At 33.3% G+C, this 24,247-nt stretch overlaps 1 protein-coding gene across 5 annotated transcripts in view; it reads left to right on the top strand.

The window, feature by feature from the left end:
• Positions 1–24,247, top strand: part of LOC143249944 (furin-like protease 1, isoforms 1/1-X/2) — a 185,480-nt gene that overhangs the window by 96,923 nt on the left and 64,310 nt on the right. For all 5 annotated transcript variants that reach the window (XM_076500564.1, XM_076500565.1, XM_076500569.1 and 2 more), the window contains one exon: positions 10,135–10,347. In XM_076500564.1, the coding sequence (XP_076356679.1) occupies positions 10,135–10,347 (213 nt within the window). The remainder of the gene's footprint in view (positions 1–10,134; positions 10,348–24,247) is intronic.

Raw genomic sequence — 24,247 nt, forward strand, 5'->3', positions numbered from 1 at the left:
TTTAGCAAACAAAATTAATAACGAATGCAAATATTAATATATTTTCTGTAATAAATGTTCAGTTATAGTATACTGTATTGTTAATAGATAGTTGTAGTTTGTCTAGACAGGTTATATAAACATTAATACAGGAGCAAATGTATTCAGTAATAGACATTTTGATATGATTTACTGCTTTGCAAATACAGAGAAAGAAACAAAATATATAAATGTGTTTTAATTTAAGTTAAAAATTAAAACTTTATATTTATATATATATTTTATGTAAAAATTTAAATTTCTTCAGGTGAACCTTTGTTTCAAATTTTGTGATCTTCTGATAGTAAATTTACGTAACCTGATTAAAGAAAGAGTTCCATTTATGTAACAGTCTCACCTTCTAAATATGAAGTATTATTTATTATCAAAGTGACTAGATATTTCTAAATTATAGAAGAGACAGAGAGAATGAAACCTTAAATGGATTATTGTGTGTTTGTTGTGGTTATGTATGACATAAAAATTTTGGGATATTATATTTTGTACAACAAGCAATATTTGTGAGGATTTATCTCATCACAATAAGTATTTTCTTTATTGTGGTGTATGATACCAATGAAGCATGAACTGTTAATAAGTAGTTTGTATGACATTGTATTACAATAAGTATTTTCTTTATTGTGGTGTATGATGCCATTGAAGTATGAACTGTTAATAAGTACTTTGTATGACATTGTATTACAATAAGTATTTTCTTTATTGTGGTGTATGATGCCATTGAAGCATGAACTGTTAATAAGTAGTTTGTGTGACGTTGTATTACAATAAGTATTTTCTTTATTGTGGTGTATGATGCCATTGACACATGAACTGTTAATAAGTAATTTGTATGATATTGTATTACAATAAGTATTTTCTTTATTGTGGTGTATGATGCCATTGAAGTATGAACTGTTAATAAGTACTTTGTATGACATTGTATTACAATAAGTATTTTCTTTATTGTGGTGTATGATGCCATTGAAGCATGAACTGTTAATAAGTAGTTTGCATGTGACATTGTACTACAATAAGTATTTTCTTTATTGTGGTGTATGATGCTATTGACACATGAACTGTTAATAAGTAATTTGTATGATATTGTATTACAATAAGTATTTTCTTTATTGTGGTGTATGATGCCATTGAAACATGCACTGTTAATAAGTAGTTTTTATGACATTGTATTACAATAAGTATTTTCTTTATTGTGGTGTATGATGCCATTGAAGTATGAACTGTTAATAAGTACTTTGTATGACATTGTATTACAATAAGTATTTTCTTTATTGTGGTGTATGATGCCATTGAAGTATGAACTGTTAATAAGTAATTTGTATGATATTGTATTACAATAAGTATTTTCTTTATTGTGGTGTATGATGCCATTGAAACATGAACTGTTAATAAGTAGTTTTTATGACATTGTATTACAATAAGTATTTTCTTTATTGTGGTGTATGATGTCATTGAAAGATGATAATTTGATCAGTAGCTTGTATGATGTTATGCCACTATAGTATTTCACTTATTGTTGTATATAAAGCCATAGAAGTAATTTGATTGAGAATGCTACATTGATACCCAAGGTTAGTAGATCTTGCTTTATTAGCATAAGACATTGTATACTGTAATAACTGATGGATTGTAAATTTGTGATATAAATAGAATGTTGCTTTGTTCTCAACCAGCCTAATTAGCTGTGATATTGAGTCAGTAATTTGTTTTTATCACTAATTTGTGACACTCTGTATGTAATTGAGATGTTATGTTCTTGTTACTGGAAACCCAGTTAAGACTAGTAAGGAAACATTTATTAACAAATATTTCATACCCAAATATAAATCTGTATTTCATTTTGTTAAAATTAAAAAAAATAATTTTGTTGAGTATACATAAATATGTGTTACTACATCACATTACTGTATAAAAACTGGATAACAAAATATACAAAACACTTTGTTGTTCGAGTGAGCCACTATTACCAAGATTCAGTCATGCTATTAAGTGGTTTTCATTCTATATTTGAAGCCTGATCCAAAGTAACCCTCTGACCCCAAGCATCCCTTACTGTGCATGACATAAAGTTTTAGTGTTTTATATTGAAAACTTTATTACACTACAATTCGTTTATATTATACTAATTAGTATAGCATCAAATATTAACTAATAATTCATATCTTAATAGTATATAAATTTAAAGTTGTTAGTTATACAAGACAATATTTTAATGAATTTTAATTTATCCTAGTGTGACACATTTTCTCTTGGCATCTTTTCTTCCTTATTTTATCCACCACTCCTTCAAATAGTAGTAAATGTATCTTACTATTTGTAAAATTTGTTTGCTCTGGCAAACCATAATTTTTATAACTTCAATTTTGTTTAGTTACAGAGCTATCAAATAAAAAATCAGACCACTCCTATCACACCCATGTGTAACATCTTCTCTTTAAGGATTTGTTTCTCATTTTTTCTTGTGTTTAATTATATATTCCCTTTAACCAATAGAAAGTCAATGTATCATCTATCAAATTACATAATGCATAATGTTATGTTTTGAACAAATAAACATCAGTTTCACTCACAGTATAAAATTCATTCCCATGAGAAACATAATGTCTAGCTTGAATAAGTAAGTAGAGACTCTTGTCTCATAGAAAGCCAGGAAAATTTTGATAACTCGGGGAAATTACATACTTTTTTCCTGTTATTAGTCTGTGTTCTTTGGTGCATTATTTAATCAAATGAAAATTATTTAGTGAATTAATACCATTGGTATAAAAAAGTAGGCTTAAATGTCCTTGACAGTCTGCAGTTTTAAAAAGAGAGAGTAAGTAGTCTGTTTCTCGTTCATCACCAAGGACTTTGACTCTGCACCGGGGCTTTCCGTACCTCTCCAGTTCAAAGTATATACATTGAATTTCATGAACCTTCTCTACACCTTCGCCGTTTGCAACTATCTTTACAATATACTTGAAACTTCATTCCTTACCAAAGCATCCCACCTGGAAATGTGTTTTCCTTCCTCGGTGGGCAGTACTTTTCAGAACAGACGATCTGTCATTGCTCCGCTTGGCCTTCGTGATCCGGAAGCAATTGGATGAATTGGGTCTGTCCTTGATAACATTGCATGTTCCACAGGTCGCCCATCCCACCATGGCTTATTACAGCCCCCAAATGTGACCTTTCTTTCAGTCACCTAAAAAAGGCAGATACTCCAGATTGGAAGTACCGTCTTTTATTCAATGAATATCTTTCAAACAATCATTCAGTTCCTATTTATACAGATGGTTCCAAATCAGGTAATTCAGTGGGCTCTGCTATGGTTTGCTATGGATCAGTAGTTGCACGCAGAATCCCTTCTACAGCTTCTGTGTTCACTGCTGAACTGTATGCCATATCTCTTGCCCTGGATCATATTGCAGCTGAGCAGTACTCCAACTGCACTATTTATACTGATTCGCTTAGTTCTATACTTGCCTTGGAATCGCTACACATTGGCTCACATCCTATTCTCGCTGATATTCGTAACTGACTGGCCCGTTTCTCATTAGCAGCTACTTCAATCCAGTTTTTCTGGATACCAGGCCATGTTGGTATTCGCTGGAACGAGCTTGCAGACATGGCAGCTAAATATGTCTGCTTCAGCACCATCACTCCTATGCCTATTCCATACATGGACTATGGTGTTATCTTCAAGGGTTGGCTCCGTGCCAGCTGGCAGTCCACTTGAGTGAGCAACGTGACAACAAACTTTTTCAAATCAAACCCAAAATTGGACTTTGGCCATCTAGCTTCCGTAAAGTTCGAAGGAGGAAGTTGTTCTCACTAGGCTACGCATTGGTCACAGTTTTTAACTCATCATTTTCTTTTATCTGGAACTGATGCACCAATGTGTAATTTGTGTAACACTCAAATCACTATCAGCCACGTTTACTTTCTTGCCATCGTTACAATTCTCAACGACGGCAATATTTTAAACATATTTTTTCCCAGGGTCAATCTGTAACATTGGACAGAGTTATTGGTGATGGTGACTCTGTCCACCTTGATAATGTTTTTAATTTTTTAATGGCCATTAACCTTTTAATCTCATTTAAGTGTTGCATGTTTATTCATTACACCTTTTAATTGTGGTTCCTTTTTTACAGTTTTAATCTCTCTCATTCAATTTGACATTGGACAATAGCCAGAACATAAAATAACTCGACACCAGGACTGGAAAGGCCAACTTCAGGTGACTAACGCTCCTGTTTGAACTATCCGCTTGAACTACTCGTTAGTCATCCTGGCGAGTTGTTATTATACTTTACTGCATATCATTTCACACTTTTACTAATTAACTTTTAGTACTGGCCATATTGGCTCATAACCGGAACCAGGACTGGAAAGACCAACTTCAGGTGACTGACGGTGGTTTTATACTTACCTGTTAGTCTTCCTGGCGGTTACGATCATTACCATTCTGCTACAGGTAGTTCTTTACAACTTTGTTGACTGGATGTCAACATTGGTTTTACGCCATTTTCTGTCTTAATTGCCGCTTTGCTTTTATCTTCAATTACTTCTACAAATTTTACTCCATTTACTTGACTTTATCCTTTTACTGGACATTTGGCTACTCATTATTACGATTTTGCGGAGTGTCTTTTAAAACTTCTATTCTTTTACATTTTGATACTGGTTGCTATGACACATAACCCGAACCAGGACTGGAAAGACCAACTTCAGGTGACTGACGGTGGTTCTTGAACTTACCTGTTAGTCTTCTTGGCGGGTTATGATCATTACCTTTTTGCTAGAATAAATACCTTACAACTTCTTATACTCTGCCTTCTATCTTAACATTGTAGACTAGGTGTCAACATTGGTTTTATACTTTTTTGTTTTACCTTCATTTCCATTTATGTCTATTACTACATTTATTTATTTATTTATTTTTTTTTTTTTTTACATTTTTACCGAATGTCTGGCGCAGATAGCCTCACTGCTTTGTGCCATAAAACACTAAATCAATCAATCAATCAATCAAACTTGTTTTTCATGTTTGTTGTTTATTTAGTATTGTAAAAGAGATAGTAAGTAGTCTGTTTCTTGTTTTTCATGTTTGTTGTTTATTTAGTGTTGTAAAAGAGATAGTAAGTCGTCTGTTTCTTGTTTTTCATGTTTGTTGTTTATTTAGTGTTGTAAAAGAGATAGTAAGTCGTCTGTTTCTTGTTTTTCATGTTTGTTGTTTATTTAGTGTTGTAAAAGAGAGAGTAAGTAGTCTGTTTCTTGTTTTTCATGTTTGTTGTTTATTTAGTATTGTAAAAGAGAGAGTAAGTTGTCTGTTTCTTGTTTTTCATGTTTGTTGTTTATTTAGTATTGTAAAAGAGAGAGTAAGTTGTCTGTTTCTTGTTTTTCATGTTTGTTGTTTATTTAGTCTTGTAAAAGAGAGAGTAAGTAGTCTGTTTCTTGTTTTTCATGTTTGTTGTTTATTTAGTCTTGTAAAAGAGAGAGTAAGTTGTCTGTTTTTTGTTTTTCATGTTTGTTGTTTATTTAGTCTTGTAAAGAGAGAGTAAGTTGTCTGTTTCTTGTTTTCATGTTTGTTGTTTATTTAGTCTTGTAAAAGAGAGAGTAAGTAGTCTGTTTTTTGTTTTTCATGTTTGTTGTTTATTTAGTCTTGTAAAAGAGAGAGTAAGTTGTCTGTTTCTTGTTTTTCATGTTTGTTGTTTATTTAGTGTTGTAAAAGAGAGAGTAAGTAGTCTGTTTCTTGTTTTTCATGTTTGTTGTTTATTTAGTATTGTAAAAGAGAGAGTAAGTAGTCTGTTTCTTGTTTTTCATGTTTGTTGTTTATTTAGTATTGTAAAAGAGAGAGTAAGTAGTCTGTTTCTTGTTTTTCATGTTTGTTGTTTATTTATCTTGTAAAAGAGAGAGTAAGTTGTCTGTTTCTTTTTTCATGTTTGTTGTTTATTTAGTATTGTTTAGTCATGTTTGTTGTTTATTTAGTCTTGTAAAAGAGAGAGTAAGTAGTCTGTTTCTTGTTTTTCATGTTTTTGTTGTTTATTTAGTCTTGTAAGAGAGAGTAAGTTGTCTGTTTCTTGTTTTTCATGTTTGTTGTTTATTTAGTCTTGTAAAAGAGAGAGTAAGTTGTCTGTTTCTTGTTTTTCATGTTTGTTGTTTATTTAGTCTTGTAGTAAGTTGTCTGTTTTTTCTTGTTTTCATGTTTGTTGTTTATTTAGTCTTGTAAAAGAGAGAGTAAGAGAGAGTAAGTAGTCTGTTTCTTGTTTTTCATGTTTGTTGTTTATTTAGTCTTGTAAAAGAGAGAGTAAGTAGTCTGTTTCTTGTTTTTCATGTTTGTTGTTTATTTAGTCTTGTAAAAGAGAGAGTAAGTTGTCTGTTTCTTCTTTTTCATGTTTGTTGTTTATTTAGTCTTGTAAAAGAGAGAGTAAGTTGTCTGTTTCTTGTTTTTCATATTTGTTGTTTATTTAGTATTGTAAAAGAGAGAGTAAGTTGTCTGTTTCTTGTTTTTCATGTTTGTTGTTTATTGTTTATTTAGTATTGTAAAAGAGAGAGTAAGTTGTCTGTTTCTTGTTTTTCATGTTTGTTGTTTATTTAGTGTTGTAAAAGAGAGAGTAAGTTGTCTGTTTCTTGTTTTTCATGTTTGTTGTTTATTTAGTTTTGTAGTGGTTTGTGATAGTCTTCCAGTGAGACCCATGCAACCTTTTTAAAGGGCCACTTATTAGCTGGGTCACAACAGCTACATGTACACTCTTTCTAAAAAAAATGTAAAATGAATAGGGGGACCCTGGAAAGTACTTACAAAATAGGCTTAGGAACCAACGTGATAAAAGGCCAATAAAACAATATAAATTTTAATTATAAGTGAGGAAAACTATTTTTAATCTTAACACAAAAATTACTTCACACCTAGACTATTCTAAACAAATACTCAGTATAATCATGGACAAATCCTTGTTTCAGTTTATTAAAAATATAATTTTTTTTTATGTGAAAGCCTGTAAAATTTTGTGAAGATGTGCACACTATATTGAAAATTTTAAATCTGTAAAGACTTGAAACAAGTACAAAGAGGTCACATGGTCGGTTTTATTAAATTAGAAGTCTGTATGATAAGCTAGTATTGTTGGCATCTAAAAGATAGGAGTTTGTATGGTAAGCTAGTAGGGTTAGTTAGCTGACACCATTAAGATAGTAGTCTGTATGATAAGTTAGTAGAGGTGGCATCCTTAAGATAGTAGTTTGTATGGTAAGCTAGTAGGGTTAGTTAGCTAACACCATTAAGATAATAGTCTCTATTGTAAGCTAGTAGGCTTAGTTAGCTGGCATCCTAGAGATAGTAGTCTGTATGTTAAGCTAGTAGAGTTAGTTAGCTGGCATCCTAGAGATAGTAGTCTGTATGGTAAGCTAGTAGGGTTAGTTAGCTGGCATACTAGAGATAGGATTCTGTATGTTAAGCTAGTAGAGTTAGTTAGCTGGTATCCTAGAGATAGTAGTCTGTATGTTAAGCTAGTAGAGTTAGTTAGCTGGTATCCTAGAGATAGTAGTCTGTATGTTAAGCTAGTAGAGTTAGTTAGCTGGTATCCTAGAGATAGTAGTCTGTATGGTAAGCTAGTAGGGTTAGTTAGCTGGCATACTAGAGATAGGATTCTGTATGGTAAGCTAGTAGAGTTAGTTAGCTGGCATCCTAGAGATAGTAGCCTGTATATTAAGGTAGTAGAGTTGGTTAGCTGGTATTCTAGAGATAGTAGTGTGTATGTTAAGGTAGTAGAGTTAGTTAGCTGGTATTCTAGAGATAGTAGTCTGTATGTTAAGCTAGTAGAGTTAGTTAGCTGGTATCCTGGTATCCTAGAGATAGTAGTCTGTATGTTAAGGTAGTAGAGTTAGTTAGCTGGCATCCTAGAGATAGTAGTCTGTATATTAAGGTAGTAGAGTTAGTTAGCTGGTATCCTAGAGATAGTAGTCTGTATGTTAAGCTAGTAGAGTTAGTTAGCTGGTATCCTAGAGATAGTAGTCTGTATATTAAGGTAGTAGAGTTGGTTAGCTGGTATCCTAGAGATAGTAGTGTGTATGTTAAGGTAGTAGAGTTAGTTAGCTGGTATTCTAGAGATAGTAGTCTGTATGTTAAGCTAGTAGAGTTAGTTAGCTGGTATCCTGGTATCCTAGAGATAGTAGTCTGTATGTTAAGCTAGTAGGGTTAGTTAGCTGGCATCCTAGAGATAGTAGTCTGTATGTTAAGCTAGTAGAGTTAGTTAGCTGCCATACTAGAGATAGGATTCTGTATGGTAAGCTAGTAGAGTTAGTTAGCTGGCATCCTAGAGATAGTAGTCTGTATATTAAGGTAGTAGAGTTAGTTAGCTTGTATCCTAGAGATAGGAGTCTGTATGTTAAGCTAGTAGAGTTAGTTAGCTGGCATCCTAGAGATAGTAGTCTGTATGTTAAGCTAGTAGAGTTAGTTAGTTGTTATCCTAGAGTTAGTAGTTTGTATGTTAAGCTAGTAGAGTTAGTTAGTTGGCATCCCAGAGATAGTAGTCTGTATGTTAAGCTAGTAGAGTTAGTTAGCTGGCATCCCAGAGATAGTAGTCTGTATGTTAAGCTAGTAGAGTTAGTTAGCTGGTATCCTAGAGATAGTAGTCTGTATGTTAAGCTGGTAGAGTTAGTTAGCTGGTATCCTAGAGATAGTAGTCTGTATGTTAAGCTAGTAGAGTTAGTTAGCTGGCATCCCAGAGATAGTAGTCTGTATGTTAAGCTAGTAGAGTTAGTTAGCTGGTATCCCAGAGATAGGAGTCTGTATGTTAAGCTAGTAGTGTTAGTTAGCTGGTATTCTAGAGATAGGAGTCTGTTTGTTAAGCTAGTAGAGTTAGTTAGCTGGTATCCCAGAGATAGTAGTATGTATGTTAAGCTAGTAGGGTTAGTTAGCTGGCATCCTAGAGATAGTAGTCTGTATGTTAAGCTAGTAGAGTTAGTTAGCTGGCATACCAGAGATAGGATTCTGTATGGTAAGCTAGTAGAGTTAGTTAGCTGGCATCCCAGAGATAGTAGTCTGTATATTAAGGTAGTAGAGTTAGTTAGCTTGTATCCCAGAGATAGGAGTCTGTATGTTAAGCTAGTAGAGTTAGTTAGCTGGCATCCCAGAGATAGTAGTCTGTATGTTAAGCCAGTATAGTTAGTTAGTTGTTATCCCAGAGTTAGTAGTTTGTATGTTAAGCTAGTAGAGTTAGTTAGTTGGTATCCCAGAGATAGTAGTCTGTATGTTAAGCTAGTAGAGTTAGTTAGCTGGCATCCCAGAGATAGTAGTCTGTATGTTAAGCTAGTAGAGTTAGTTAGCTGGTATCCCAGAGATAGTAGTCTGTATGTTAAGCTGGTAGAGTTAGTTAGCTGGCATCCCAGAGATAGTAGTCTGTATATTAAGCTAGTAGAGTTAGTTAGCTGGTATCCCAGAGATAGTAGTCTGTATGTTAAGCTAGTAGAGTTAGTTAGCTGGTATCCTAGAGATAGGAGTCTGTATGTTAAGCTAGTAGTGTTAGTTAGCTGGTATTCTAGAGATAGGAGTCTGTATGGTAAGCTAGTAGAGTTAGTTAGCTGGTATCCTAGAGATAGTAGTCTGTATGTTAAGCTAGAAGGGTTAATTAGCTGACATCCTTAAGGCAGGAGTCTGTATAGTAAGCCAATTGAGTGGTAAACTGGCAAGATGTTGAGCTGTATTTTATTGAGGGCTGTTAAGTTAATGTTCATTAAAGGAGCAAAGTTACTGTAGTAAAGGACTAATAGGAAATCCTGCCTTATGGACTTAATCTTTTCTCAGAGATAGCTAACTTTAAATGGTATGGTATGGTTTTAACATATGATAAAGAACTTTTAGTGCACATGTTCATTAAGACTTTTCTGTAAATGATATTTGGAGTCAATTTGAAGTAATTGAGTGTGATACAAAGTCAGAAATGCTCAGTGTTTTTATGTCTACATTTCGGTTTCTGGAATGTTTTATATAACTGATAAAAAAGGTTTTCTAATAAGATTTTCACTTTTAATAGTGAAAACTGCTTTTAAATCTCTTGTTATTATTTTTATTCAAATAACCTTACAAATGCTTGCCTTTTACGTTATTTGTAGGGAAGAGGTGGGCTTGGTTCCATTTTTGTGTGGGCTTCTGGTAATGGTGGCCGTGACCATGACAACTGTAATTGTGATGGGTATACAAACTCCATCTGGACATTATCAATAAGCAGTACTACTGAAAATGGACAAGTACCCTGGTACAGTGAAGCATGTTCTTCCACACTGGCAACAACCTATAGTAGTGGATCCTCTGGAGACAAGCAGATTGTAAGTTTCAAGGAAGTGTATTTGTAAACATTAAGAATTTTCTTTAATCAGTATTGTAGTGGTTAGAACCCGGAAAGTTATTGAAAAATAAGTCCTGTAAATTTAAAATTCCTTCATGAAAACATGCCTCACAATTTACTTATAAGTTAGCGAGAACAATGAGTTAGATTTAATATATCTCCTTTCTGAACTATGAATATATAATTGTTTATTACCTGAACTTTAACTAATGTATCAAGTGCCAAACACATTCAACAGTTTACTTGTACCTCATTAGTGTAGACAGACATGAAACATATGTTTTATTTATGTTAATATCAGTTCTCTGTGGGACTTTCAGTTATCTGCTTCATTATATGGTTATAGAAACTTCATAATTGCATAATTGTATCTTATGAATCAAAAGATTTAGTGTGTGTCAGAAGTTTTGTCTCTTCACGGAAGTAGTAGATTTACAATATCAAAATTATTGATTATTAAATGTCTGAATGGACAATACCACAAGAAAACTTTCCTATTAGTATGTGTAAATGAACCATCCTGGTACTGGCATGTGTTGATAGTTTACACTGTGACTGGTTATCATCCAACCAATCAAAAAGTGCCACACCAATATAAAACACATAAAGCACACATAGTAACATTGTGCACAATAGTAGTAATGTAAGTCTAGTCATTGCTCTTGGGACTGAAACACTACAAACAAAAATGTGTAGAAATCAAAGTTTTAGATGTTCAAGGTGCAGCAAGCCTGTGTTTCAGTAAGATACACATTAATACAAAGTTATTTTGTTAGATATGTTGGTACATCAAAACCACTGGTGAGAACAAGTAACTGGAGAGACAGTCAAACCTTAATTTGAAACGGGTATTGGACTAGAATTAGTTGAGTGAAGAAAGCTGGAGACTTGTGTTTTTACAAATGAACCAATTTATATTTCATGATAGAGATCAGAGTGGTTTCATAGTCGATGTACAACATCAACAATGAAGCAAGGTGGTGTTGGTGATTTACTCAAAATTAATGGTATTCCAACTGCTAACAGGCTAAGATGCCATATTTGATGGGGTAATAACCCCATGACAGTGATACCATTATCTATATTACATGTTGGTTACATAGAACAAAACTTAAAACACAACATTCCAGTAAACACCAAATTCATTCAAAAACCAGGTACAAAACTAAAGTCTATAGTATGTAAAAAACTACACTGACAAACACAACACCAACATTATTTATAAGATACAATGCAACAACTGCCACAACTTCTGTATTGGAGAAACAAGGAGAAAAATGGAAACATTGTAAGAACAATAAAACACCTTTACACATTTTTGAACACTGTAAATCAAATAACCACAACATAACCGTAGAAAACACCCAGATATTAAGTAGGGAAACAAATATAAACAAATACAAAATCAAAGAAGCCCTACTTATACAGCAACTAAAACCAAAATTAAACCAATATGAAGGAACACCTTTATACCTATATTAATTAATAATTTAACATCTAACTACAGCGCCCCCTACAATCCTGTACCTATTTACACTCTCGTTTTTAAGACATGCACCTGACAATGGTCAGTTGCAAACTCTCTCTTTGTTAACCTGAAGGTGACCTAAGAAGGTCAAAAACATTATTCTATGCTTTATTTTAATTAAAGCCCTAATATCTACACCAGTTATCTTGATAATACATTTTACTTCAGGTGGGTTCTCGTAATCACAAATTACTCTATTAATTATGTGTGGTGCAAGGATATTTAGTTTGAATATAAATTTATATTGTAGGCTTCCACTGGCCAGATTGCAACAGAGTTGACAACATAAGTGTTCTTGTTTTATTGCATGGCAATGAGTATGATTGTAAAAGTATAGACCATAAATGTGTATTTAAATTGAAATACATGCAATATACATCTAATATAGAATATCTGTATATTCCAACCCATTAACGATTTTGTCCATCTTTTCTTCCTTGTAAACATAGTTTAAGACATTACAAGAACTTAAGCTGCTGAAACATTCCACAGTTGAAGATAAGCCATGCCCACTTTCAAAGTAAAAGCTGTTTTTAATCAACAACTGTAACTTGAATGGCATACTTATAACCAATAGAAAGAGCAAACTTCATTCTTGAAGGTCATTACTGTAACGGGAAATGTGTTTATGAATCTGTTTTCAAATGAGGGGAAATGAGTCTAAATCTGTTCTAATGAACAGGATTCCCAGCATTCAGCTATACTTTCTTATGTTATACATATTAGATTGACAGGGAGTTAAATTGTGTTTAGGTTTTACTTTTATATTTTACTTAATTATGTATTAATTGTGTTTTAAAATTCATATTTGAGAGGATTAATAACTTCTATCATTTTACTTATTCATCTTCTGACTTGCCAAGACTTCCAAATACAGGGCATGTACAAATCATTTTGCCAGTGGCAGTATTCTTTCTGTCCTGAAGACTACAGAAACATAAGACCAGTATCATTTAGTGTAGACACTCTGCCTCTCCCTTTCATGTTTTCAAATTTACCTGTCTCAGTCTCACAATAGGGTGCACTTGACAGAGTTCAGGGAGCATTTCAAGTCTTAAACAGTTTATCAGAGAATCCAACCAGCATCATGTAAAGCTTTTATGTAACTCTCCGCTCAACTGACACTTATCTATGGTTTTTTATGTAAACTCTTTGCTCTACTGATAGTTATCTATGTTTTTTTATGTAAACTCTCTGCTCTACTGATAGTTATCTATGGTTTTTTATGTAAACTCTCTGCTCTACTGACAATTCTCTGTTTTTTTATATCTTTGAAAAAATGTTTTATTTTAAACTGATGTATAATTATTCTATCTAAACACATGAAAATGTAACCATTGGTGTGGGTTAACTATGCATTCTTGTTTGCTAATTATGCCTTTTAAATAATAATACATCTATGAACTAATAGAATCAAGTGCCAATGCATTAATTTGAGGTTTGTAGCTATGTTGGTGTAGTAACAAACTAGTCTGTTATCAGCTGTTATATGTAATCAAAAACTAATTAATGACACAGCTTGATCAACAAACCACCATTATACAATGGTGGAAAACTTATTAAGAACAGATTCCATAGTAGTAGCATTTATTTACATATAACATAATGTTTTGGGACAACGTGGGACCTATTGGTTCATCTCAGCTATCTTATCCTCTTAACTAAATAAGAACCACTAATAAATAATTTTTTTTAAAAATATTAAAGCCAATTCTTTATCATTCATATACGTATCAAGCTTTCTCTTAAACTCAGTCAAATTTACTGCCTCCACAATGTCTGAAGGCAACTTACTTTAAAGGCCAACCGTCCTGCCAGAAAAATAGAACTTTCTTAGGTGAAGATGATTCCTACCCTGCCAAAATTTGTACTTGCATCCCTTAGTCCTACTATTCTCATGGTTAAGTGTAATGAAACATGATGCATCAACACTCCCTTAGTCCCACTATTCTCATGGTTAAGTGTAATAAAACATGATGCATCAACACTCCCTTAGTCCCACTATTCTCATGGTTAAGTGTAATAAGCATGATGCATCAACACTCCCTTAGTCCCACTATTCTCATGGTTAAATGTAATAAAACATGATGCATCAACACTCCCTTAGTCCCACTATTTTCATGGTTAAGTGTAATAAAACATGATGCATCAACACTCCCTTAATCCCACTATTCTCATGGTTTAGTGTAATAAAACATGATGCATCAACACTCCCTTAGTCCCACTATTCTCATGGTTAAGTGTAATAAAACATGATGCATCAACACTCCCTTAGTCCCACTATTTTCATGGTTAAGTGTAATAAAACATGATGCATCAACACTCCCTTAGTCCCACTATTCTCATGGTTAAGTGTAATAAAACATGATGCATCAACACTCCCTTAGTCCCACTATTCTCATGGTTAAGCTGTAATAAAACATGATGCATCAACACTCCCTTAGTCCCACTATTCTTATGGTTAAGTGTAATAAAACATGATGCATCAACACTCCCTTAGTCCCACTATTCTCATGGTTAAGTGTAATAAAACATGATGCATCAACACTCCTTTAGTCCCACTATTCTCATGGTTAAGTGTAATAAACCATGATGCATCAACACTCCCTTAGTCCCTCTATTCTCATGGTTAAGTGTAATAAAACATGATGCATCAACACTCCCTTAGTCCCACTATTCTCATGGTTAAGTGTAATAAAACATGATGCATCAACACTCCCTTAGTCCCACTATTCTCATGGTTAAGTGTAATAAAACATGATGCATCAACACTCCCTTAGTCCCACTATTCTCATGGTTAAGTGTAATAAAACATGATGCATCAACACTCCCTTAGTCCCACTATTCTCATGGTTAAGTGTAATAAAACATGATGCATCAACACTCCCTTAATCCCACTATTCTCATGGTTAAGTGTAATAAAACATGATGCATCAACACTCCCTTAGTCCCACTATTCTCATGGTTAAGTGTAATAAAACATGATGCATCAACACTCCCTTAGTCCCACTATTCTCATGGTTAAGTGTAATAAAACATGATGCACCAACACTCCCTTAGTCCCACTATTCTCATGGTTAAGTGTAATAAAACATGATGCATCAACACTCCCTTAGTCCCACTATTCTCATGGTTAAGTGTAATAAAACATGATGCATCAACACTCCCTTAGTCCCACTATTCTCATGGTTAAGTGTAATAAAACATGATGCATCAACACTCCCTTAGACCCACTATTCTCATGGTTAAGTGTAATAAAACATGATGCATCAACACTCCCTTAGTCCCACTATTCTCATGGTTAGGTGTAATAAAACATGATGCATCAACACTACTGATGCCCTTTACAATCTTGAATACCTCAATCAGTTCCACTCCATCTGTACAATCTTGAATACCTCAATCAGTTCCTCTCCATCTGTACAATCTTGAATACCTCAATCAGTTCCCCTCCATCTCTTCTTAAAGATAAAATAGTTTCGTAGATCTCATAATATAATAAGTCTCTCATCTAACCTTTTTCAACAGTTCAGTGTTTTTCCGAAGGTGAAGTCCAAGTCTGAACACAGTACTCTAATTGTGGCCTACCTGTGACCTGTACAATGAAATTATAACATTTTTAGACTTGCATTCAATATTTCTATAGATACAACCAAAAATCCTTTTTTCCCTACCACTAGTAAAAGTACACTGCTTGGATGGCTTTAGATAATGATTGACTATTACACCAAGATCCCTTTCTTTCATAATATTTTTAAAATTATTTCTCATCCAAACAATAGGTAAGTCAAATTATGATAACCCACATGCATTATCTTGCAATTATTACAATAAAACCCATCTGCCATTTATTTGACCAACTCACAAAATGAAATAAACACATTTCTAAAGAAACAGCTTCCTCTTCACATCTAGTGACACCCAAGACCTTAATATCATCTGTAAGTTTAAGTAGTGTATTGACCATTCCTTCGTCTATATTACTGATGTAAATCAAGAAGAGCAGTGGTCCTAAGACTGACCTCTGAGGTCTTGTGACGTTAATCCAGTTTGACTGAACTCCATTTGTAACAACTCTCTGTTTTCTTCCATCCAGCTACTCCACTATCCAACTTACCAATTACCACATCTGTAGTGATAACTTTTATCCCAATCCTTTTATATGATACCTTGTCAAATGCTTTCTGAAAATCCAGATATATCAAATCTACATCTGTACCCTCATAAGCATTAACCTTTGTGAAGAATGTCAGAAGACTTGTGTACAAGATTTTTCCATTAATGAAACCATGTTAACTTTGCAAATCCTCTTTAACAGACTTTTGAAAATTTTCCCACAACTGATGTAAGAATAATGGGCCTATAATAAGTGGGACAATTTCTATCACCTTCCTTAAAAGGAGGAGTTACATTAGCTAACTTCCAATCCTCTACCCATATATATGTATATGCCATATCCCCAAACCTCATAAACCAGATTGTCCATTACGACCAATAATGTCCACATATGAATCGTTTAATTACAATCTTGGTAAATACATAGCATGGGCATTCTCTAAATATGTAACATCAGCCAGCTCATTCATCAAAGACTCTTTTAATTTCAAGTCTAATCTAAATCAACTTAATCATAAAGCCTTAATGGCCAGTTTCGATGTTATATCCCTCTTTACAGAAGTTCCAACCACTGAAGCCTGCAAGATAGCCTTAGAACTCTATATCCGAGACCCTAACCCAACTATAGACATTCCCAGTAACCAGTTAGCAACCCTCATAGAATTCACCACGATAAAGACAAACTTCATGTTCAACAACCAAAACTATATACAAACAAATGGCCTAAGCATGGGCAACCCAGTATCACCAGTTCTAGCCAATATTTTTATGACACAAGTTGAAACACAAGCAGTTAACACAGCATTACATCCACCACTATACTGGTACAGATATGTAGATGACACGGTTGCGGGATTCAAATCTACAGAACACATACTTAATTTTTTTCAATCACATTAACGCTATACATCCCAACATTAACTTCACATGTGAACAGGAAGAAAGCAATCAAATATCATTTCTTAACCTCAAAATTACAAGAACCAACACACAATTCAAAACAGAAATCCACCGTAAAATCACCCATACTGGACTATACATTCCTTGGGACTCAGCACATGAAACAAAACAAAAACTCAACATACTAAGAAACCAAATAAACACAGCCATAAAACTATGCTCACCAGATAAAATTAACGATGAATTACACAAAATAAAACAATACTTCATCAACATCAATAAGTTTCCTCCACAAACTGTAGAAAACATTATACGCACACACCTAGACAGAAAGCAAAATCAACCAACAAAAGTAAATATATCTCACGAATCAAAAAATCACGAAACCATATACTGCTGTATACCATATATTCCTGACATCAGCAAACAAATAACCAACATTTGGCAAAAACTAGTAACAAAATATGACATTCCAGTTAATACCAAATTTATTCAAAAACTGAGGTCTATACTATGTAAAAACTACACTGACAAACACCACACCAACATTATTTATAAAATACAATGTGATAACTGTCACGACTTCTATATTGGAGAAACAAGTAGAAAAATGGAAGCTAGATTCGAAGAACATAAAAAGTCACCTTCACACGTTTTCGAACACTGCAAGTCAAATAAACATAACATAACGATAGAAAACACTCAAATACTAAATAAAGAAAGAAACATAAACAAACGCAAAATTAAAGAAGCCTTACTTATACAACAACTTAAACCCAAAATAAACCAATATAAAGGAACGCCTTTATACCTATATTAATATAATAAAATAAATAAAATTATATATTCAAACATCTAACACTGCTTTCTGCATTCCGACACTCAGTTACACAACCCCTTTCAAACATGTGGTCAGCTTCCGGTCAGTTACCTCTTTCTTTGTGAACCTGACGATGACCGAAGAGGGTCGAAACGTTGTTTGCTCTTCTATGTAAAATATTTTCTCAACCCAAACGAGCCGTTTTTGCATATATATTTCTCTACAAGTGGGTTTTCTCGACATCACTGATCACAAATATCTGCCCAGTTCACAACATACAATTCTTGTTGTATCCTTTCAAAATATCTGTCCAGTTCACAACATACAGTTCTTGTTGTATCCTTTCAAAATATCTGACCAGTTCACAACATACAATTCTCATTGTATCTCTTCAAAATTTGCTTTTTTGAAATTTTTTAACCAAAATTCCTTATTCCTTATCTTTATATGGAGTAAAACATTGGACCTAATAGAACATTGATCACTTGCACCCAGATGTTCCCAAGATTCCACTGTCTTGATTGTTTCTACACTAGAAGTTAAAATAGATCTAAAATAACATTGTTTCTAGTAGGTGTCTTCACTAATTGGTTTAGAAAGTCATCTTGAACAGTTTAAAGAAACCTTTCTCCCTTAAAATTTGACTCTAGTATTTCCCAACGTGTATGCTTGAAATTATAGTCACCCATGACTATGGCATCATTAACAGTTGAAATCTTTATCTTATTGTGAAGTTTCTCTCTCATTCCATTAGTATAATGTGGTGGTTTATAGTAAATTCTCAGTAAAAGCTTCTTGCATTTATATCCACAAATAGAAACAAATGGATTCAGTCACCTTGTTATTATCTTTGATATTTTCAACTTCAACAGGATGTAACTCACACTTTATATGTAAGACCACTTAATAAGACTCACTCCTTAATACTGTATCCCTGTATTTCAAATACACTTCTGTCATCAGTGTTTAACCATGTTTCTGTTATTCTCATTATATCAAACAGCAAAGCCAAGAGTACTTACCAAGCCTAATTTAATGTTGTGAAAGATTTAACCCTTAAATGGTAGCCATCATCAACTGATGCTACTACCTTCAACATTTCCACTGTTTAAGGGTTAACTAAAGCCAATAACAAATTACTGTTAGCTTTTATGAAGTGATTCTTAATAAAAACATGTAATATTTTTTGAGTAAGCAGTGGTGATCCTCGAAGAAATATAGTCAACATCTAACTGTATGTGGTTTCATCATATTCATCAAGATACTCCAGTTTCAACATCTAACTCTTTATGATTTTGTTATGTTTCTTACTTGTTTGTAAGACATTCCAATTTCAATATCTGACTCTTCGTACATTACCACTGCACTTGTAATTGTTTCCAAGATACTCCAGTTTCAACATCTAACTCTTTATGGTTTCATTATGTTTCTTACTTGTTTGTAAGACATTTCAATTTCAATATCTCACTCTTCGTACATTACCACCACATTTGTAATTGTTTCCAAGATACTCCAGTTTCAACATCTGACTCTGCATATAGTTTCATCATATTTTTGAAATTGTTATAAAAATAAAATAATAAACAACACACTGCAGTATCATCTTCAGGAGTGAGTTGCAGAACATAATTGTGCCTTATTTGTTTTGTTAAATAGCTCATTTTAGGGAAGGCCATCCAACATATTTGTATAGATGTTCACCAAACTTTCATCTGTATTTAGTGTTTTGTTTACATTTAATTATTTTCAAGGATTCACAAATAGCTATGATACTGTTTACTTAAGATAATATTACAGTGTTTTACTGTATATTATACTTCATGTAAATGTTCCATTGTGTCTGAATCTAAAATTCTTTTATTTCGTAAGTATCCTTTGTGCTCCATTATTTTATATTATATTTTGTCTTCAGTATAAATATTTTCACATTAAATTTTATAAATTCTTGTTTTTTTCATTAACCTGTTAACTACCAAGTATTTCAGCTGCTACAATACAACTCTAATGCTTCTTCATTTTGTAACTTTTACCATGACTGTTGACTACCAAGTATTTCAGCTGCTACAATACAACTCTAATACTTCTTCATTTTGTAACTTTTACCATGACTGTTGACTGCCAAGTATTTCAGCTGCTAGAATACAACTCTAATACTTCTTCATTTTGTAACTTTTACCATGACTGTTGACTACCAAGTATTTCAGCTGCTACAATACAACTCTAATGCTTCTTCATTTTGTAACTTTTACCATGACTGTTGACTGCCAAGTATTTCAGCTACTACAATACAACTCTAATACTTCTTCATTTTGTAACTTTTACCATGACTGTTGACTGCCAAGTATTTCAGCTGCTACAATACAACTCTAATACTTCTTCATTTTGTAACTTTTACCATGACTGTTGACTACCAAGTATTTCAGCTGCTACAATACAACTCTAATGCTTCTTCATTTTGTAACTTTTACCATGACTGTTGACTGCCAAGTATTTCAGCTGCTACAATACAACTCTAATGCTTCTTCATTTTGTAACTTTTACCATGACTGTTGACTACCAAGCAAGTATTTCAGCTGCTACAATACAACTCTAATGCTTCTTCATTTTGTAACTTTTACCATGACTGTTGACTACCAAGTATTTCAGCTGCTACAATACAACTCTAATGCTTCTTCATTTTGTAACTTTACCATGATTGTTGACTACCAAGTATTTCAGCTGCTACAATACAACTCTAATACTTCTTCATTTTGTAACTTTTACCATGACTGTTGACTACCAAGTATTTCAGCTGCTACAATACAACTCTAATACTTCTTCATTTTGTAACTTTTACCATGACTGTTGACTGCCAAGTATTTCAGCTGCTACAATACAACTCTAATGCTTCTTCATTTTGTAACTTTTACCATGACTGTTGACTACCAAGTATTTCAGCTGCTACAATACATCTCTAATACTTCTTCATTTTGTAACTTTTACCATGACTGTTGACTGCCAAGTATTTCAGCTGCTACAATACAACTCTAATACTTCTTCATTTTGTAACTTTTACCATGACTGTTGACTACCAAGTATTTCAGCTGCTACAATACAACTCTAATGCTTCTTCATTTTGTAACTTTTACCATGATTGTTGACTACCAAGTATTTCAGCTGCTACAATACAACTCTAATGCTTCTTCATTTTGTAACTTTTACCATGACTGTTGACTGCCAAGTATTTCAGCTACTACAATACAACTCTAATACTTCTTCATTTTGTAACTTTACCATGACTGTTGACTGCCAAGTATTTCAGCTGCTACAATACAACTCTAATGCTTCTTCATTTTGTAACTTTTACCATGACTGTTGACTGCCAAGTATTTCAGCTACTACAATAGAACTCTAATACTTCTTCATTTTGTAACTTTTACCATGATTGTTGACTACCAAGTATTTCAGCTGCTACAATACAACTCTAATGCTTCTTCATTTTGTAACTTTTACCATGACTGTTGACTACCAAGTATTTCAGCTGCTACAATACAACTCTAATACTTCTTCATTTTGTAACTTTTACCATGACTGTTGACTGCCAAGTATTTCAGCTGCTACAATACAACTCTAATGCTTCTTCATTTTGTAACTTTTACCATGACTGTTGACTACCAAGCAAGTATTTCAGCTGCTACAATACAACTCTAATGCTTCTTCATTTTGTTACTTTTACCATGACTGTTGACTACCAAGTATTTCAACTGCTACAATACAACTCTAATACTTCTTCATTTTGTAACTTTTACCATGACTGTTGACTGCCAAGTATTTCAGCTGCTAGAATACAACTCTAATACTTCTTCATTTTGTAACTTTTACCATGACTGTTGACTGCCAAGTATTTCAGCTGCTACAATACAACTCTAATGCTTCTTCATTTTGTAACTTTTACCATGACTGTTGACTACCAAGCAAGTATTTCAGCTGCTACAATACAACTCTAATGCTTCTTCATTTTGTAACTTTTACCATGACTGTTGACTACCAAGTATTTCAGCTGCTACAATACAACTCTAATGCTTCTTCATTTTGTAACTTTTACCATGACTGTTGACTACCAAGCAAGTATTTCAGCTGCTACAATACAACTCTAATGCTTCTTCATTTTGTAACTTTTACCATGACTGTTGACTACCAAGTATTTCAGCTGCTACAATACAACTCTAATACTTCTTCATTTTGTAACTTTTACCATGACTGTTGACTGCCAAGTATTTCAGCTGCTACAATACAACTCTAATGCTTCTTCATTTTGTAACTTTTACCATGACTGTTGACTACCAAGTATTTCAGCTGCTACAATACATCTCTAATACTTCTTCATTTTGTAACTTTTACCATGACTGTTGACTGCCAAGTATTTCAGCTGCTACAATACAACTCTAATACTTCTTCATTTTGTAACTTTTACCATGACTGTTGACTACCAAGTATTTCAGCTGCTACAATACAACTCTAATACTTCTTCATTTTGTAACTTTTACCATGATTGTTGACTACCAAGTATTTCAGCTGCTACAATACAACTCTAATGCTTCTTCATTTTGTAACTTTTACCATGACTGTTGACTGCCAAGTATTTCAGCTACTACAATACAACTCTAATACTTCTTCATTTTGTAACTTTTACCATGACTGTTGACTGCCAAGTATTTCAGCTGCTACAATACAACTCTAATGCTTCTTCATTTTGTAACTTTTACCATGACTGTTGACTACCAAGCAAGTATTTCAGCTGCTACAATACAACTCTAATGCTTCTTCGTTTTGTTACTTTTACCATGACTGTTGACTACCAAGTATTTCAGCTGCTACAATACAACTCTAATGCTTCTTCATTTTGTAACTTTTACCATGACTGTTGACTGCCAAGTATTTCAGCTGCTAGAATACAACTCTAATACTTCTTCATTTTGTAACTTTTACCATGACTGTTGACTGCCAAGTATTTCAGCTGCTACAATACAACTCTAATGCTTCTTCATTTTGTAACTTTTACCATGACTGTTGACTACCAAACAAGTATTTCAGCTGCTACAATACAACTCTAATGCTTCTTCATTTTGTAACTTTTACCATGACTGTTGACTACCAAGTATTTCAGCTGCTACAATACAACTCTAATGCTTCTTCATTTTGTAACTTTTACCATGACTGTTGACTACCAAGCAAGTATTTCAGCTGCTACAATACAACTCTAATGCTTCTTCATTTTGTAACTTTTACCATGACTGTTGACTACCAAGTATTTCAGCTGCTACAATACAACTCTAATGCTTCTTCATTTTGTAACTTTTACCATGACTGTTGACTGCCAAGTATTTCAGCTGCTACAATACAACTCTAATGCTTCTTCATTTTGTAACTTTTACCATGACTGTTGACTACCAAGTATTTCAGCTGCTACAATACATCTCTAATACTTCTTCATTTTGTAACTTTTACCATGACTGTTGACTGCCAAGTATTTCAGCTGCTACAATACAACTCTAATACTTCTTCATTTTGTAACTTTTACCATGACTGTTGACTACCAAGTATTTCAGCTGCTACAATACAACTCTAATACTTCTTCATTTTGTAACTTTTACCATGATTGTTGACTACCAAGTATTTCAGCTGCTACAATACAACTCTAATGCTTCTTCATTTTGTAACTTTTACCATGACTGTTGACTGCCAAGTATTTCAGCTACTACAATACAACTCTAATACTTCTTCATTTTGTAACTTTTACCATGACTGTTGACTGCCAAGTATTTCAGCTGCTACAATACAACTCTAATGCTTCTTCATTTTGTAACTTTTACCATGACTGTTGACTGCCAAGTATTTCAGCTACTACAATAGAACTCTAATACTTCTTCATTTTGTAACTTTTACCATGATTGTTGACTACCAAGTATTTCAGCTGCTACAATACAACTCTAATGCTTCTTCATTTTGTAACTTTTACCATGACTGTTGACTACCAAGTATTTCAGCTGCTACAATACAACTCTAATACTTCTTCATTTTGTAACTTTTACCATGACTGTTGACTGCCAAGTATTTCAGCTGCTACAATACAACTCTAATGCTTCTTCATTTTGTAACTTTTACCATGACTGTTGACTACCAAGCAAGTATTTCAGCTGCTACAATACAACTCTAATGCTTCTTCATTTTGTAACTTTTACCATGACTGTTGACTACCAAGTATTTCAGCTGCTACAATACAACTCTAATGCTTCTTCATTTTGTAACTTTTACCATGACTGTTGACTGCCAAGTATTTCAGCTGCTAGAATACAACTCTAATACTTCTTCATTTTGTAACTTTTACCATGACTGTTGACTGCCAAGTATTTCAGCTGCTACAATACAACTCTAATGCTTCTTCATTTTGTAACTTTTACCATGACTGTTGACTACCAAGCAAGTATTTCAGCTGCTACAATACAACTCTAATGCTTCTTCATTTTGTAACTTTTA

This window comes from Tachypleus tridentatus, chromosome 4 (assembly GCF_004210375.1).
Source record: "Tachypleus tridentatus isolate NWPU-2018 chromosome 4, ASM421037v1, whole genome shotgun sequence".
NCBI classification, from domain to species: Eukaryota; Metazoa; Arthropoda; class Merostomata; order Xiphosura; family Limulidae; genus Tachypleus; species Tachypleus tridentatus.